At 41.1% G+C, this 19,765-nt stretch overlaps 1 protein-coding gene across 1 annotated transcript; it reads left to right on the top strand.

The window, feature by feature from the left end:
* The first annotated feature begins 4,519 nt into the window (after positions 1-4,519).
* Positions 4,520-18,082, top strand: PTGER3 (prostaglandin E receptor 3). The gene is made up of 2 exons (XM_075181903.1): positions 4,520-5,685; positions 17,421-18,082. Exons 1-2 carry the CDS (start codon positions 4,834-4,836, stop codon positions 17,709-17,711), a joined length of 1,143 nt encoding a protein of 380 aa, XP_075038004.1. The 5' UTR covers positions 4,520-4,833; the 3' UTR covers positions 17,712-18,082.
* The last annotated feature ends 1,683 nt before the right edge of the window (positions 18,083-19,765 follow it).

The following is a 19,765-nucleotide window of genomic DNA, read 5'->3' as shown; positions in this document are numbered from 1 at the left end:
AAAAGGGCGCTTACGTTGGGAAGTAACGCTCTTCCCCTGAGGAGGCCTGGCCTAGCCCCAAATGCATGACAAGAACCTTTTTAACACCTTAAGTAGCTTGATTTGACTAGAATGCATGAGTATCATGCACGGGTTAACTTGTAGATTATAAGCTTGCTGTAATACCTAGCTTTGTTTAATTACTCTGTTTGTTCTTAATTGCCTACTGCTAACTACTTATAACCTAGAGATTCGTTACTTATGAAAAACAGTTGTGGTTCACTGTTGGTCCAGTCTAGTTTGGGATTAATCTGCTAAAACACTAACACAACACTCCACAAATATCCAATAACTTAATGATCCAAGAGCACAACAGCTTTTTAATCAATAATTACCAAGGTTCCCACTACAGCTATAATTAGCCCACACTGATCTTTATCTTGAGAGCATATTACAAGGTACTATAATAATAATAATATTACTCACAAAGTACGGCTTTTAACTCACTACACATTGCATATTTTAATTAAAATCGCTGAAACACTCTCGTTGTTGAGATAATATAAGTCCACAATTTAATATAGAGAAATAAAGTTGCGTTTTTTAAAACTATTCTAATTATATGTAATACAATTCAGACTGCTTAGTGTTTGTGTGCCACAATGTAACACTCGCTCTCTCTTCCGTGAATTTCTATTGTGGGAGCACCTCTCCCTGACTATAAAAAATTATTAAAATAAACTGATAGGATATTACCAATATTATATAACTTTAACATCTGGGGTCAACATGAACAATTACATTAATTGATAGATCTAGTGGGACTTTACCCTTTGTTTCCATATATTATATCCCTGTTATGTGACCATGATTTGTCATAAATTTCAGTCTTTATTTCTTTGTTGTCAGACTGGCAGAACACGTCATAAAGATTGATCTAAATTTAATTATGTGTAACATGTTTTCATAGATGTCACTAATCTTAAGGTCACGTCTAATGTAGACAGTGAGTAATGACTGTAAGCACATTCATTACCTGATCTCTGCATTGTACAGTTATCAGTCACTCTTCAGTGTTATCATTAAAAACGTATCACTTTTATTTACAGAAATGTACAGCAAAGACTGTTTTAAATAGCATCATAATTCCACATGTAACTAATTTAAAGACCTTAAAAGACCACCAAAAAAATTTACTTTTTAGACTTAAGGTGTGCTTAATATGAAACTGTATAATACCACATATTACACTATCCTGGCCATGAGTATGATATTATACTGGAGGTGTTAGGCATTGTAGCTTTCAAGCAAATAATAATCCACATTTATTCTGTAATGAATAATTAACCAGGGACCACATGTAAAGGCTTTGAAAGGGTCCAACAATGGCAGAATACTATACTTGGCGACTTGGCATGGTGATATCATTGTGCCTCCGCTCCCTTCTATTAAATATGAGAATCATGGCTTTCCTTAGTAGGGGGTGGAGCCTGATAACGCAAGTTGCGTCACTAAGAGCCAGCTCCGCCGGTATATGTTAATTGAATAGAAAGCGGGTAAGGCTTTAGGGGTATTTTTGTCTGTTGTTTTTATTATATGTGCACCCATCGGCTACACTCCATGCAGCCATTTTGTCACGAGAATGCAGCCAATCAACTCACTAGAAACCAGTGACATCAATGACCCACAATGCCTCATGCTTCAGTGATATCACAAGTTCCTAGAGTACCGGTTCAGGCCAAGAAACGTCTGTCTCCATCTGTGTCTAAGCCCTGTACTTCATCTACCTGCAGTCACTATTGTGTTGTCCTTTTCAGACAAGGCTGAAGGACATTTCAGCTGCTCACAATAGGAGCCGCCGGCAGAGCCTGGCACGGGGAAGGACGCAGTAAACAGTATCTCTAGTGAAATGTTTACACGAATGAACGGACGGTGGTTATTTTCACTTCTCGGTTCATGTTTACTGTCTGAGGAGATTGTAAAATCAACAGCGAAAGTACAAATTACATAATGGAAAAAATAGAAACGGAAATGTGTGGGTTACTGTGTAGAAACACACACATACTAAATATCAGACCTGGATAACCTGTGGCTCTCCAGGGGTTGTGAAACTACCAGTCCCAGCATGCTTTGTCAGCTGATAGCTGCAGGGGCAAACACAGGATTTGTAGAGGGGGGTTTCCACACCACGCCACCAGTGGGCGTGACCAACAAGGCATGGGAGCGTGGCTATAATATTAGACAGTGCTTGGCTGCTCTCCAACTCTTCCTATCCTTATAATATACATGGGCAATGATGCGTGCACTACTGTTAGGTGCACGCAGCTCTCCCTTTTCAAGCAGAGCCGTGTGAAGCGGGAGCAGGGTCCAGCCACCTCAATTATACAGTGCCCCAGGGTTGGAGGGGGGTTTCCAGGCACTACGAACCCCCCCTCGATTGGAGCTGGTAGGGTATGCTGGGACATATGTGTGTGTGAACTTGCCTGTCTCTACTTGGAGCTCTCTATGACATCACCGCCTCTTACAACAACATGGCAGCCTTCCAGGGCACCTGCAGCGTTTCCAGCTGTAATAACTGTGGCCAGGATGCCTCTTGCAGAGGAATGTATTGTTGAATGTTCTAGTGCCAAAACCACACAAACACATATGAAATAAACAGTGAATAAAAGCTTATCTGAGAGCCACAGTAGGCAAGATACTAGATCCCATACCAGTCCACCAGTAATGTCCTACAAACTGCGATGAACTGTAAATCTTATTTGGAGACACTAGGAAAATGCTTTCCTCCTCGGCAGAGCAGAAAATATTATTTTATGCTCTAGTAAGAGGGTTCGATTAAAGCGACTAATTACTTTTACCGATCCACAGCGGTCCGGGGTATCATCACACTTGTACATAGTAGTGATCCTACAGCATGTGTTTGTTCATCCTTACTATCAGAGGGATCGGCAGCTGGAATGAAAAGTGTGCTTCGCCGGCGGAAAGAAAGGATGGGATGCACTGGTAGAAGAGACAGCTGACTAGATGGTCATAAATGTTGTCTCTTTCTACTTGTGCATCTCGTGGCAGATCATTAACTTTTAATTTTTATTTACATAGCGCTAAAATATTACGCAGCGCTTTTAAGAGAATATTTAATCATTCGCATCAGCCCCTGTCCCACTAGAGCTTCTGCAGATTATAATAAGGTGATTTGCAAACATTGTTATTAACGTTTCTGCTGCTGCTTATGGTTGAAATAAAGCATTTGTAGCATCAGCTCTAGAGCTCTCGTATTATCTGTTTTGCAGCATTGTTGGAACAGAGTAGAAAAACAACAACAGATGTGTCTGGATGTATTACAAGGGGAGTTGGAAGAGGACAGTTCAGACGAATAGTTTTTTCACACTCACATGATACTTCAGATTAAACCTCTAGCTTACAGGTTGATAGGTTAGAAAACTCAATATTTAGCAATTTTTTTCAGCAGAAGCAACAATTATTTTTTTTAGTGGGTAATGTGCATTTTACGATCTGTTGTGCTATTACCATGAGGGGCTCACAACCAATCTTATGACACCTGCGACAATGAACCCCCTCTTTTCAAAACGTTGCATTTGTTTTGCTATGTTCAGGGAGGGAACGTGTACAAATATATTCATATTAACTCTTGGCTGTAATGTGTAGTGCATAATACTACGGTCTAACTCCAATCATCATCATCATCAACATCATCATCAACATTTATTTATATAGCGCCAGCAAATTTCCGTAGCGCTTTACAATTGGGAACAAACATTAATAAAACAATACTGGGTAATACATACAGACAGAGAGGTAAGAGAACCCTGCTCGCAAGCTTACAATCTATGGGCATATGGACAATGATTTTATTATTTTTTTTTATATCGTATTGCTTTATGTTTCAAAATAGCAGGTTTTTTATGGACTCTTTGCAAACTGACAAGTTTTACATTATCAAAGTTATTTTTTTGACGAAATCTTTTCGTTCGCTTCAGACAGACAAAAGTGATGAACAAGTTGGGACACTAGGTGGCGCACTAGCAATATTAATATAGGAGTAACAGAATCTCTAAAATAATATGAAACATGTAATAGATACAATTTGTATTCCTAAACCACAAATATTTGCATTAGTTTATACTCACATATTCAGTGGTGGCATCATTTTAAGGTGGAGACAGTTAAATAATATGCTACTTTCCCTCTTAAACTATTATCAGGGGCTGGCTGTGGCAAATTTTAGGGGGGGGGGGGAGACTAAGTTCAGCAAATTATTAAAAACATTTTAATGGAAAACAAATGCAGGTAGCCCGATGGCCCAGTCCAAGGTATCCACTTTCGAACATGACCATGAGCAGATGCCCCCCTGCCACCCAGCCCTTGACTACTAATATGTGGCTACTGTTAATTATTATACTGTAATAAGGCAGGGCGCTATGTAACATGGGTGTTACACATTTAGTTGTCAGACACTACGAGAGATAAAGGAGGAGTTTATCCATACAAATCTATACTTTAGATCCAGTTTGGATACTTCAGTCCTTGACTTTAAAGCTATTCACAAATACACAGAGACTATTGCAAAACCTTCTTTGCCTCTGTCATCCACGTCCTGCCTTCCTCTGCTCCTCTCTCTCTCAGTGCCAAGCTGATGGCCACACGCTGATGCCAATGCTCTGAGTGCCCACTTTGTGTCTTCTGCAAGATGAATGAATGTGACGCGTCAGTGGGTGACGCCCCCTGCTGCTTATAAAGGGCTGTGCACCCCCAGGCAGTGGCACTGCAGCAGGTGTCCTGCTACAGACATGAGTGGGAGAAGAGCGCTGCGCCTGGAGCAGCCCCGGACCCAGCATGGAGCGCGCCCCGGACCCTTGTAGCAATTACACCTCTGGGAGCATGTGGGACCCCAACATGTCCAACGTGCTGAGAGAGAGGAGCCGGGGTAACCTCACCGGGGCGGAGGAGTGTGGGGGCTCCGTGTCTGTGGCTTTCCCCTTGTCCATGATGATCACTGGGCTGGTGGGCAACGCACTGGCCATGTCCCTGATCTACAAGTCCTACAGGAAGAAGGAGAGTAAAAGGAAACAATCCTTTCTGCTGTGCATTGGATCCCTGGCACTCACTGACTTCACGGGGCAGCTCCTCACCAGCCCCATTGTCATCTCAGTCTACCTGGCCAACCGGCAGTGGAGCCGGGTGGACTCCTCTGGGCACCTGTGCACTTTCTTTGGGCTCTGCATGGCCATGTTTGGGCTGTGCCCCTTGTTCATTGGCAGCGCCATGGCCATTGAGAGGACACTGGCCATCAGGTCTCCCCACTGGTACAGCAGCAACATGAGGACCAAAGCCACCATTACAGTGCTGCTGTCCATCTGGGGGGCAGTTCTGAGCTTTGCCCTGATGCCCGTGGTTGGACTGGGGCAGTACAGCATTCAGTGGCCGGGCACCTGGTGCTTCATCAGCACAGATCACAAGACTCCCAGAAACATCGTCTTTGCAGCCACTTTTGCCTGTCTGGGTCTCCTGTCCCTGGCCACCACCTTCACCTGCAACCTGGCGACCATAAAAGCTCTGGTGAGCCGGTGCAAGAACCGGACCTCATCCTCCCAGCTCAGCAAACAGTGGGAGAGGATTACGATGGAGACCATGATCCAGCTCATGGGCATCATGTGTGTGCTGATTGTCTGCTGGTCACCACTGCTGGTAGGCTGATTTCATCCTTGCATAAGTATTAGCAACCTTGTACCTCTCCAGGTGCTGTGTCATGCTGGGACTTGTAGTTCCACAACACCCGGAGAGCTACAGGTTGCTTCCATCTGTTTTGCTTTTAGTGCACCTAGGCACACTGCACTGCTTGCATCTTGTCACAAGTGATTGACAGGTATCACTCCAAGTAATTGAGCTATTTACCCCCCATTGCCTATATCAGCGCCTTCTGCATTAATCCTCCAGCCTAGCAGACTGTGACTCAGTAAACAGTTACTGCCTGTGGAGAACTGATCACTGATTGTTACAGACTACATTAAATGAGCCATTTACCATCACTTAGGCTCTTTGTTCAGGCTCAGTACAAGAAGGAACAGAGTGCTTTTTACAACCTATAAATGACTCCTCTATAGCACAGTGTTACACTGAAATAACCAGTCTTTCATGGCAACACTGATACTGTATTCTGTTAATTCAGCACTTATATTGACATGAAGAAAGTTTTTTCCTGATATGTATCAAAGACTTTGGTTTATTGTAATTGACAGATTGAGTTGCAGAAGTTGAGCATTTACAGATATCACATAGAGTTCGCTCCCGTTTCTTTTTAAACTGGATGAATTGCAGAGTGATTTTGGGGTTATCCTAGTTTGTTATTACCACACTGTATAGAAAAGTGCTTTTTATACTGTCTGCAAAGTATCCAGTCACATCTGATAATTACATCACCTGGCACACAGTCCATCTAACTATTCTAATATTTGGGGGTATATTTACTAAACTGGGGCTTTGAAAAAGTGGAGATGTTGCCTATAGCAACCAATCAGATTCCAGCTGTCATTGTGTAGAATGTAGTAAATAAATCATAATTAGAATCTGATTGGTTGCTATAGGCAACATCTCCACTTTTTCAAACCCGCAGTTTAGTAACTATACAAGGCAATCTATGTCACTCAGTTTTTTTTAAATTAAAATCAGATCTGTATGACAGAATGGGGGGATGAATGAGCACTACTGAAGGTGATAGTGTGGAGGGCGCTTGTCACACCTGTGTCTGTCTCCATCCTTGTCTCTTCTACTCGCTTAGTGCCCATCGAGGGTGACTCATTGTCTTCAGCACTTACCAATGGGAATATGTTTAGATTAAACCTCATTACATTTTTCTTTCATGTTTTTTTTTTTACTTTGACGAACAACTGTTCTGTTATATTTTAAAATGAATTTCAGTTTATACCTCTCCCTGCCACAATTTTGCGACCCAAAAAATGTTGCACTCTCCAAAAGTCTCACGCCCTAGGCTGCAGCCTAGTCAGCCTATTGGATAATCAGGCTCTATGTGCCTGAGAATGTATTCTCTGCTGAAGAGCAACATCAAAGCTCACAGCACGTCCCATTAAATGTATACAGGAGGAGACCCAAAGACCAGCAGCTCTGAGCTGGTGCAAACCCGGAGTCCCTCTAATTGGCTCTAAAAATGTCCCCTCTGCAACCTTTTATCTCAGGGGATGATGGCACAGTCCCCTAAAATAGGGACTGTCCCACCTAAATCAGGACAGTTAGGAAGTATGCACTATGAAGGTGAAATGAACGGGTCATAGGAAAGTTGGGTGGGACATACAGACAGGTAGGAAATACTTAGACAAAGAGACCACAATCTTATTCAACGTAGAAGATCCCTGGCAAATGCCGCTTATCAATTACCTAACATTCAGGGAGCTCACTGAGGCACGAGGCACACAATGAAGGCATTTTTTCCTAAGGTTCATTGTGAGATATTTATAAAAAAAATTCCTGCGCAGGTAACTGCAGTACAGAGGTGCTGTAACCCACAGTAACCAACCAATCAGAGATTTGCTTTCATTTTTTAAACCGTACCTCAAACATGATGGTTTCAATCTCGTCACTGTGAGTTACAGGACATTTTTTGGTAGTATTTTCCCCCTTGGAAAGTGCTATTTTTAGATTGCCATGTAAATTGACATCAGTACTGCATTGGTTGCTTATATTTTCAGTTATCTGTGCACCAATTTGTGTAAAAGCCAGACAGCGCTACTTTCTGATGTTTAAATCCCGCTGGAAGGAAATATTTACAGAGGACAAGAGATTCCCTTTAAACCAGAAGGAATTCCTGCTTTTAAGTAATTCACTCTCTGACATACTTTTAACTCATAACTTATTCATAGGCTGTTATCGTGACTGAGTCTGAGATGCCGCATGTTCCTGTAAGAGGAGAGTTTAAGTTCTGTACAACAACTTCATGTCTATTTTCTAAACAGGATTCAGTACAAGTATCCAATAAGATCATCTCAGCAGATTTATGTGACAAGACATTACTATGTCAGAAATTAAATAATGAGCTTACTCTTCATTGCCTCCTGTCAAATAGCAACTTGCTTTAAATGATAGATTGTGCTCTTTAAAATCAGCAACACATGTGCTTACATGCTGATAGGATAACTGGGCTTATTAAGTTAAACAATAATACAGAATGTTACTCACCTGGGACGTGTTAATGGGGGAGGGGCATTGAGAACACTCCCAACGCAGAATGCGCAAAGGACCGCGTTGGTGAACTCTTATAGAAATCAGGGGTCCCAGTGGCGGAACTACCATTGGTGCGGCAGGTACCGTGCACCGGAACCCATGGAGATAATGGGGCCCGCTGCATGGCAGATGCAGAGCGTCGGGGACCCCTCCTCCCTGCATCGGGGCCCACAACTTTCTAGTTTCGCCTCTGAGGATTCCCCTGGATTGGGAGAAGCACCAGACCCCAGATAAGTATTATTAGTATTATTGTTTAACTTACTTGAGTTCCACCAAAAGTGAATTTTCGGTTACGGGCGGAGTTCTCCTTTACGCACAATTATCCAAGAAGTAATGCTTTACTGTGTCTATAAAATGCATTTGATCCCATCCAAGCAACACACACAAAACAACTGGCTAGTGAACATGTGGCATGCCTACAGTGGAAGCAGCCATTTTATGGGCTGAACCAATATCCCTGAGAATGTAACCAAGTCCCTCGGAGTTAGTGATGCCTCTGAGGTATGAGGCACAAAGGCTGGAGGACTGGAAAAATGTTTCCGACTGTGGTGTTTAAATCAATGGGTTGCAGTGTTAGGATCCAGGCTAATAAGTACCCTTATCCCGATTCAGGTGGGACAGCTTCGATATGAGCGGACTTCCCTGCCATCCCCTGATTCCGCGTGTTAGTCCCGATTTACAGGAAGTTAGGAGATATATCCTCGCTCGACATGGCGCGAGATGCCTCTGTGCATGTGACAATTTATGGTAATTCAAGGATGTTTATTAAGAGAGAGGAGGGAGGTGGGAGCAGCCCCTTTTGGGATCATTGGGAGGTAAGACGACGTCCTAAACTACACACTCCCTTTACTTAATCTGCAGCCTTTTTAAAAAAATATACAGCTTTTTATGACATTGTTATATGGGGTTTGGGAAGTTTTTAAAACTTCAATATTTACTTTGAAAGTTATTTTATGAAGGACACAATCGTGTGATCTTACTGGGGCGCTGTGGGCAAATATTTAAATACATTCCAGTGACATCCGAGGAGAGGGGCCGTGTGCTGGGATGAAATCCCCAGCTCTACAAAGAACGTTCCAGCCTGAAGATATTACGTAAGGTGAAAAGGGAAAAGCTGCCTCAAAGGTCATAGTTCTCTTGGGAGACGTAATGCAGGATTCAAACAAACGTGCAGATAGTACAGCAGAACTGAGTGAATGAGTTATAGTGGATATTGAAACAGTACAACGTACACTCACCATAGTACTCTCTGAACTCACACTTTCATATTTTTGAGAATTAAATCCTTTTGTACCTCTGATTCATCCCGGGTCTGGAATATAGGTTTATGTTTCAACATTCCCAATATAAAAACCAGACCAAACTTGGCCGTGTCTGTGTCTAACCCCACCAGACGTCAACCCACCCACCCATTTCATACCAGACCACCCTCCTTTCATAATGAGTCATTTTGGCAATGGGAATTGAGACTTTCCTGAGAAAATTGGGTCCGATATAGTTCCGTATGTATAAAACGCCTTCCTTGACTTGTCTATTGGGTTTCTATGCTATGTTATTGCTGTCTGGTATTGTAAGCCATGCTTTTGTGTTTAGTCTATAAGTAGTGTGATGAAGTGTGAGTACGTATCTGTGAACAAAACGAAAAAGTGTTTCATTTTAAAGCAAATCTTAAATCCCATTTTGTTTTATATTTCCTGTAGTGACAGTATATCATACTTCCAACTCCCCCGACTTCAGCGGGACAGTTCTGATTTTAGGGCTCTGTCCCACTGTCCAGCACAGGGGTATGTTATGGCCACACCCCCATTGTACCGTGGCCACGCCCTCTGCCAGGGACAGACATGTTGGGGTGCATGTTATTTAAGTAATAGATGAACACATCTACAGAGCGCCTTTATGTCATACTTCTCAACTTTTCCTCCTTGGCTTCAGGGAGATCCCGGGGGAAGAAATAAAAAATATAGCCCCCCTCCACCTGTTACCCATCTAAAAGCCAAACCGTAACTAGTGCTGCCAGCCTAGACCGGGTATGGGCACAATCTGGGGGATAAATAAGTATTGGGCCCCCCCCAAAAAATGCAGATGCCAGCAGTAGGCCCCCCTGCCATAGTAACAACCAGACATGGGCCAATTAGCAGAGGAGTCGGGCACACAAACAAAAAGCTGCCCCCCCCCCCTAGGATAAACCAGCCCAATGTGATAGCACCAAGGATAATCCCGCACTGCTGGGTGTTGGGTTAAGTAAAATTCAAGTGAAAGACAATCTTTTGTCCATGGGCCAATATTGATCTCATCATACCCTATCCACCTTAAAGTGTATGGGTATGCTAGCGTTTGTAGTACTACTAGTGCCAGCATGCCCACGGCTGCCAGGTCATGCTGGCACTTGTAGAACTGTAACATCCTGCACGAGGCCCTTAATCCCCTAACGGAGAAGGCTCTAAAAATTGGAGTTAGCCTTTAATACTAGCGATTATTCTTCCAAATCTCCTCAATGGGGATAAAATCTCAGATCAACATTGTATCGCGCACAGATGTGATATGAAGCAGGGTCAGACAGAAATGCTGTTCCCATACATGCTTACATCGAGTTCTTCTCTGCAGAGCAATAAATCATTTTTATGTGCCGAAGCTTGTACAAGTTACATAGAACTCTGGTGACAGGTCAGATATACTTGTGTGATTATATGGAGTCGTTCTGTAATATGTTTACAAAATGTGTCACTACAGAAGAATAGTGTTTGCTTCCATCGTACAAAATAAACCACAAAATAATAGTACAAACACTACAGGTTTAGAAAATACACAAAAAAATCAAACCTTTATTCTGCGTATATAATATAATATACAATGACAATACAAATAATATATGTACTTAGGATAATGTACCTTTTACTCTTAGTAATAAGGATATTTCAAGTCAAAAAGGGTTAAATGTATCAGCGGGTTTGAAAAAGTGTAGATGTTGCCTGTAGCAACCAATCAGATTCTAGCTGTCATTCTGTAGAATGTACTAAATAAATGATAACTAGATCCTGATTGGTTGCTATAGGCAACATCTACACTTTTTCAAACCCGCTGATACATTTTACCCTTTTTGACTTGAAATATCCTTATTACTAAGAGTAAAAGGTACATTATCCTAAGTACATATATTATTTGTATTGTCATTGTATATTATATTATATACGCAGAATAAAGGTTTGATTTTTTTTGTGTTATTTCTAAACCTGTAGTGTTTGTACTATTATTTTGTGGTTTATTTTGTACGATGGAAGCAAACACTATTCTTCTGTAGTGACACATTTTGTAAACATATTACAGAACGACTCCATATAATCACACAAGTATATCTGACCTGTCACCAGAATTCTATGTAACTTGTACAAGCTTCGGCACATAAAAATGATTTATTGCTCTGCAGAGAGGAACTCGATGTAAGCATGTATGTTTCAAAACTGCAGCTTGAAACATTTACCCCAAAGAGTTGTTCCTTGTAAAAGCATGATATCAAAAAAATATTTGAAATAATTTACAGTAATGGGTGGAATATTCAGTATTATATACAAGTTTGTTTGTTTGGTTTATAATAAATAACAATATTCATATACACACATTTATTTATTTTTCTTTCTTAATTTATTTTTAACATTCATTTATTTATTTTTGTAATTTATTCTTTTAAACACACATGCACTGCTCCACTGAACATTGGCATAGCTCCCAACTTATCTGATTTCAGTGGGACAGTCCCGAATTAGGGCATTGTCCTGCCCAGGTACATATTTGTCCCCTGGGTAGGAATGTTGGGAGAAGGGGGTATGTAATGGGCCACCTAGTGCTTTTTAGCACTAGCCAGCACTCTGGGGCAAACAGCCTTTGCAACGTGCCACTCCCCTGTCCCGCTGCCGGGCACAGACCTTTTGGGTGGTATACATTGATGTTTGTTGACCGCCAATATTTTTTTTAGAATTCCCCGCTGGTTCCTTCATCATACAAGATATTTGCACATTTCCCCGATGAGTGAGGGGGTCAGAAAAAGCTAATAATTAGTCAAAAGTAAACATGATTAAACCAGTTGCATATTTGAGCATTTTTGTGCTTGTCACATTCCAAAATCAACATGACTCATTTCTCTGTGCAGTGCAGAAATTGTATTGTGTTTTTTTCAGACTTTGTCTTTATAACCCAAAACAGGGTTACACAATAGTTTCCCAATGTGTGAAATAGCGGAAAAATGTTTTTTTTTATATATAAATCCAAGTTTGGATATTGGGTATATAACAGAGTTTTTGTTATGCATATTTGTATGTATACTGTCTCTTTTATTTTCTGTAGAGTAGTGGCTAAATTACCTGTGATCACAAGTGACCGCAGACAATATACATATTGGGGGTGTATCACTGTTTAAAGAGGGGACTCCCATTTTTTCACACGAGAGTACCCCTGTTTCTGTAGAAGCCAAGACAGGGGATATTGAGGCTCTTATAGAGCCTCCCCATCCTCGGTCTCCCTCTATTATTTGCGCTGGATAATCTGCGACATTATCATATGTTGGCGCATTGCCCGAACGGGGAGAAAAGATTTACACAGAGGTTTGTTTCTAAGTGATCAGAGCGTTCTTCCTTTTACCTCTGCAAAAAAAGTGCGCTGATGGTGAGTGGGCATTGCCCTTCACTGTCATGGCGTATACCTACAGGGTGATACCACTTGCTCTTAGGGGGTTATATAGTATCTGTCACCTAAACACAACTGTATCTTAAACAGATCTCTGTGCAGACAACATATAACTGAACATGTTACATTTACTGTTTGTCAGACTGGTTTGGTTTCTTCTCTATTCACTCATTTCTACATGTAGTTGGTCATTTTCTGGGCAGCTATAAGTATTAATAAGAGCATACCACCCATCTGTCCCGTGTTTCAGTGGTACAGTCCAGATGCATGGATCCCGAAAGGGGTGGGGCTTCCAGGGATAAAAAGTGGGCATGGCTGGTTGGAAAGTGGGTGTGGTTCACCAGAAAGTGGGCGTGATTGGGTAGATTGGGGTGGGGTAGTGTGAATTGGGGGACTGGCTGTGCAGGTTGGGGTTGGGGCTTATAATTTACCTGGGTAAAAATTGGGGTGGGGGGGGTGATTATAGTGTGAACAGCCAATGTAGGGACAGGAGAATGCTCTAAATGATCACATGACGTCTGTGTCATAGGGACTTCGGCCTATCCTAGCAGATCATTTAAATAAGAGATTTATGACATAAAGAGGGAGGGGCAAAGTCCGGTTTTTAACGTATATTTCTCAACAATGATATTTCGTAGTTGGCAACATTCTAAAACATTAATACATAAAAGGGTTAGAAATAAAGAAGAAAAAGAAAATACGGCACCAGTCTAATTATGATGATTTCTTCCAGAACAAGCTTAGTAAAGATATCTCCAATATCATTGTGACAATATTTAATCTTAAATGATCAAAGTATCACTATTAGTTGATACTTATACCTAGGGGAAGATGTCTTTCCTCAAGACTAATATGTCTACATTCAAAAAGGAGAGAAAAGAAGAGTCATTGTATGTGAAAGTACTACCTGTACTGTTTATAAAATGTGACTTTTATTAGTAAATCATTAAAACTATACACATATGTGTGAGTCAACTGAGATAAGTGTTAAAGCAGCGATATATAAAAATGATATAAAGTTAGACAGTAAAAGTTGTCAGAAGTAGAATTTAGCGATTAAAACAGATTCTGTGGTTATGATTTTCAGTATATAGCCAAATAAGCATTTCCAGGAACATCACAATATCAAATTCGTAGATTTTGCTGACTATTCCACATTATTCTTGTCATTTAGCCATTTTTGTAACCTAATTCTTCTTCAGATCTAACACAGAACATCTTCATATGCTCATAATTCAGAAGTCATTATTTATCCACGTGTTTACTTGTTTTATGTGTCTTACTGGCAGGGGAGAGATGGAAAATTTTAGCCCAGGGGACAAGACTCAATTCAGCAGCTTATTAGGAACATTTTACAATAAAACAAAAATGCAGGTGGCCCAGTGACACAGCCCAAGGTAGCCCACCGTGGGACCGGCCCGCGGGGCAGATGCTCCCTGCCCCCCAGCCCAGCCTGACTCCGCTTACTGGATATCGAGCTCTGTATTACAATCAGTGAGAGATTCATTCAAAGTTGTCAGCTGAAGTTATAATCAATCAAGCTTATTGGGTCCCTATATGAAGTATGTATCTCTCGTTTAACGAGGAATCTTACATATTATTCAGACTCTTTCACAAAACCACAGACATGCCACCGACGCGCGTTTCGCTTAATCCTTCTTCAAGGCAGACATTATAGGAGCGTGAAGATCGCCCTATCCTATCATTTCACAGCCAATCAGAGAATTCTTAATGAACTTTCTCATCTGAAATTCATTAATAGATGGGTGTATTCTCCCGTTCTCTCCAGATTAACCTAATCTTACCCATAGGCAAACTGTGTGCCTGGAAACCCCCCTTCCCAGCCTGGGGTACTGTATGCTTGAGGTGGCTGGACCCTGCCCCAGGACCAGCCACTTTGCAGCTTGTGTGCAGATCGTTTCTGTCTGCACTGTTCACAGCCATCTCTCCCCAACAAGTATTGAAAGCAGCAAGAACAGGTAGGAGAGAGCAGGACAGTCTGTCAACTGGTCTGACACACTCAATCAGGACTTTGTCCTGACTGTAGGGACAGTTGGGAGGTATGTCCCGCTTCATACAGCTCTGATCGAAAAGCGACAGCTGTGTGCACCTAACAGTAGTGCAGACAGCATTGCCCCTGTATATGATGGAAATAGGAAGAGTTGGAGAGCAGCCAAGCGCTTATAAAATTGTAGCCACACCCGAAGCTTGCTGGTCACGCCCACTGGCAAACCCCTCTCTGCAAGTCCTGCGTTTGCCCCTGTTACCCATTGTGACGGAGAAACAGGAGCTCCCTCTCAAAATGTTACTATCCTTTATATGGTGTCGTTACTATACAACAGGTAAAATAAAAGTCATTATGGTTCACATACAACAAAACAACACATAATGATCCAAGTTTCATCATAAGGTAAAAAAACATTCTAAAACACTTTGCAGCCTCTAATCACATCTCACGTTACACCGCGTCCAGAAACCTTCAGCGATACAATCCTCACTATGTCCTATTTGCTTAACTGGAGTAAACATACTTTTTTTTTAATTTTGAATATTCCTCTTCAATAAGTATCAACTTATTAAGCCCAGAAAATAAATGGTAAGAATTCCATCTGAGAAGAAGAAATAGAGGAATTTTTGGTCAATAATTAAAGACAGGGACATTTCCAATCACTAAAACCTGGCACAGCATCTGGAAGTCGGGTACAGTTGGCAACCGCATGGTTTTATGACTGCAATTAGGACTGTAATCAGGCTGTATCATGTTAGAGGTGTAAAACAGACTGACAGGTACATTTATAGGCAAAACAATTATGAAATACTCACAGCACGACTAAGCTAGTAAATATACAATAATTAAAAGTATATACTTTTTAGGCAGCACGGTGGCTCAGTGGTTAGCACTTCTGCCTCTCAGCACTGGCGTCATGAGTTCGATTCCCGACCATGGTCTTATCTGTGAGGAGTTTGTATGTTCTCCCCGTGTTTGCGTGGGTTTCCTCCGGGTGCTCCGGTTTCCTCCAACACTCCAAAAACATACTGGTAGGTTAATTGGCTGCTAACTAAATTGACCCTAGTGTGTGTGTGTTTTAGGGAATTTAGACTGTAAGCTCCAATGGGGCAGGGACTGATGTGAGTGAGTTCTCTGTACAGCGCTGCGGAATTAGTGGCGCTATATAAATAAATGGTGATAATAATTATATATATATATACACACACTACAAGGATTATTGTATAATAGACAAATGAATTTAGATGCGTTTTTATTTCAAATCTACAGATATCTCCAATTGTGCAAAAGTTCTCGGCGTCGGAGCATTTTTCTTGTAAAAAAAATGAGCCCCTCCACTTCCCCCTTCTGATTTAACAAGACAGCCTCGGTTCACAGCAGCGATGCAGGGGTGTATTTCATTTTGGGGAGGGGGCTTGGAGGCGATCACATGTACAGATACGCCTCTTCGGACGCTTACTTATATTGCCAGCCTTCGCTTTGGCCGATCAGGACGATTATAGTGTCCGGTGTCCCTAAGCATTGACACCTTGGAAAACTGCCTAATGGAAGCGCTGGCCCTTTATGCCATATACATTCCCCTAAGAATAATTCATTTTTTTAGATTTGAGTCCTTTTAACTCTAGCAGAAGTCACTAATACCATACATGACTACTTTTTCCCCACACCCACTAGTTGCGGGTGTGGAGGGGGTCCCTGCGTCATTTTGTATACAAAACAAAAAGTTGTTGTCGGCGCTTGTCCTCAACGCTGCATATCTGTGTGTATCTAGCAAAATGAAAACATGAGGTATTGGTTCATATTTTGATCAAAACATTTAAGCCTGCATCCCAGCATCAAGGGCACCTCATTGTATGCAGGTCCTGCACCGAGTAATATGCTTCAAACACCATTAAAATGCAGGTAAAGTCAGATGCACTCACCTCCCAAAAAGTCCTTAAATAGGCCTGATAGACATGTGCCAAGACAACACAAGGAAATATTTTTAAACAATGTAAGAGAAGAAATAGGCCCCTACTTGTTTAGTCCCCTATCATACATGGTACCGGCTGCTTGGTAATATAAATGTCCTATATGTATTGAAAACAAAAAGGCAGCTGTTGTCTTTACTTGTCCTCTTGTGGACAAGTAAACTTGTGTATCTAGCAAAATGAAAACATGAGATATTGGTTCATATTTTGATCAAAACATTTAAGCCTGCATCTGAGCGTAAAGGGCACCTCATTGTATGCAGATCCTACAATTACATGGGGTGGACCAAAAATGATGCGATTCACGTCACGGAGGCCCCCATTCTTCCCACCTCTCGGGAATCTGGGAGATCTATCTGAAATTCTTGAGTCTCCCGGATATTCCTAGGAGAGTGGGCAAGTAGGACTAATGCTCTAATATGTGATATCATATTCTATAATATCACATTTCATTATTCACTAATATATTAAATGTTTTTTCTTTTAACCACATTATTAAGCTAAAAAATGTCTGTTTCTTTATCTTTCTCCAGGTGCTTATGCTAAAGATGATCTTCAATCACACCTCACTCGATCGCTGTGGGCCGACATTGGCAGCAAAAGACCCTGAGCTACAGAAAGACTGTAATTCCTTCTTAACCGCCGTCCGCCTGGCCTCGCTCAACCAAATACTGGACCCCTGGGTTTACCTTTTGCTCAGACAAATCCTACTCAGAAAGTTTTGCCAAGTAGCCAACGCAGTGTCAAACTGTTCCAACGACGGACACAAGGAACAGGTCATCATTCTGACTACAGAAACAAGAAAACCAGAGGGCTTTGCGTAAACAAAGACCGTGCATGCCGAAAACTTGAGAAAGTAAAAAAAAAAAGAATTTCAAAGTTTTAATGTGAAACGCGCCCAGCTGGGCCACCGTTCCAGAGATGGAATATAAAGCTGCTAAACGGATTTTTATTTATCCTTTGTGCCAAATATCTAGAATGTACATATATAAATAGAACTGCAATGAAATTCTATACCTTACGCCTCTGTCTACTGAAGGATATGTTATGTCAAGGCACCCGACGCGCAATTATGTAGCATGCTAGACGAGCATCTATTCAGTATGTACGACAACAGAGCACTGTTCCCAGAAGTGTGCATGACAAAGTCTTATAAAGAGCAAATGCAGGGAAATAAAACAGATTGTCAGACTGAGCTTCGGTGTATTTAATATACAGGAAGAGAATGTTTCCTATTCAAATATTTCTTTGTAGTCTGTACAAACAGTCACGGAGCTGCGGGGGGAGGAGGGGGGGTTAGAGGGTGAACGATTGAAATATAATAGAAAATGTTTTAGAGGATAACATTGGCAGCCTCAAAAGACATGAGTTACACCTGCCTAGAAAATGAGTTTGGCATTCTCAGCAGTCATTGTGATTAAATTCCCTGCTTACAATAAAACTCGGCATCAATAAAAAAAAAGTTTTCAAAACCAAACTTAGGGCCTGATTCATTAAGGATCTTAAAGGAATAGGTATCTTATTTCAGTCTCCTAGACAAAACCATGTTACAATGCAAGGGGTGCAAACTAGTTTTCCGTTTTGCACATAAGTTAAATACTGACTGTTTTTTCATGCAGCACACAAATATCAACTTTAAATTTCAGTGTCTATAAGCTATCAAGTATTTGTGTGCTACATGAAAAAACAGTCAGTATTTAACTTATGTGCAAAATAGAAAAGTAGTTTGCACCCCTTGCATTGTAACATGGTTTTGTCCAGGAGACTGAAATAAGATACCTCTTCATTTAAGATCCTTAATGAATCAGGCCCTGAGTTCTTACCAGAGCCACTTATAGATCTTTTCGCTAATTCATGTGGCTGATAGTATGGCTCTTTGGGTGCTGGAGTACCCCCAATATTTCTGCTTCCACGGCCACTAGCCATGTCTATGCATTTAAATTATATGGGGTAATTTGAGCACCCCTAATCATTTTTTCTAAAAAGTTGGCTCCTATGGTATGGATAAAGGAAATTCAGAGGTACCAATAGACTGAGGAGTACCACATTGAACACTCACATGGGATGCTGGGTTTAGCCAAAATAGTTCTACTCATAAAAATATTATAATGAAGAGTTTAAAATATACTTTAAGCCAGTGTTTCACAAACCTGATGCTCAGAGAGCCCTAACAGGGCATGTTTTCCATATCACCTTGCTGGAGCACAGGTGTATTCATTGCTGCCTGATACATTGTAACAGATCCACAGGTAAGTACTTCACCTGTGACTTGGAAAACGTGTGTTAGGGAAACACTTTTTAAAGAAAAAAAAACCTGTGCTCAATATTACATGAACATACTAGCTAACGAAAATAAGGCAGGAAAGATAAAAGATATTGTTTAAAAATATGAACATTTAAAAAATATGTAAAAAAAAATAAAAATACAATTAAAGAACACGTGAATCTGTTTAAACTATAATTTATTATACTGTATAATCGCTTTAAAAACCTACACTGCAGTGAACCACATTAGTATGCCTTCACCAGGCCATGTACTGGCTCTGAAACCCACCTGATGATGGTTTTGCTTTTAGGTGGCATAAAATGGGCTCTGGGCATATGGAGAATGGAAGCCATATGGTCGCTGATTTCTGCAGCATGTTAAAAACAAACCCTGCAATAAATTTTCCTGCATTGCAGGCTCACAAAATACATTTACTCTCACGTGTAATTTTGATAGTTGTCAGCTTGTGGTGGGGGTACTAGACTGCAATCGTTAACATCCTCCTCTGTCATACAGTGGTAAAGTTCATCATTCAGTTTTAATCCTTATCACTTGTCACAACTTCATTGTTAAACTTCAAGAATAGGTGTATAGATTAATCCTGCAGTCCAT

Source organism: Mixophyes fleayi, chromosome 8 (genome assembly GCF_038048845.1).
Source record: "Mixophyes fleayi isolate aMixFle1 chromosome 8, aMixFle1.hap1, whole genome shotgun sequence".
NCBI classification, from domain to species: Eukaryota; Metazoa; Chordata; class Amphibia; order Anura; family Limnodynastidae; genus Mixophyes; species Mixophyes fleayi.
This window is presented reverse-complemented; position numbering and strand designations above follow the sequence as displayed.

Excerpts from the sequence above, each read along its gene's own strand:
- PTGER3 (XM_075181903.1), top strand. The coding sequence starts at position 4,834 with ATGGAGCGCGCCCCGGACCCTTGTAGCAATTACACCTCTGGGAGCATG. Across the intron at positions 5,686-17,420 it reads TCTGCTGGTCACCACTGCTG|GTGCTTATGCTAAAGATGAT; the intron begins GTAGGCTGATTT and ends ATCTTTCTCCAG.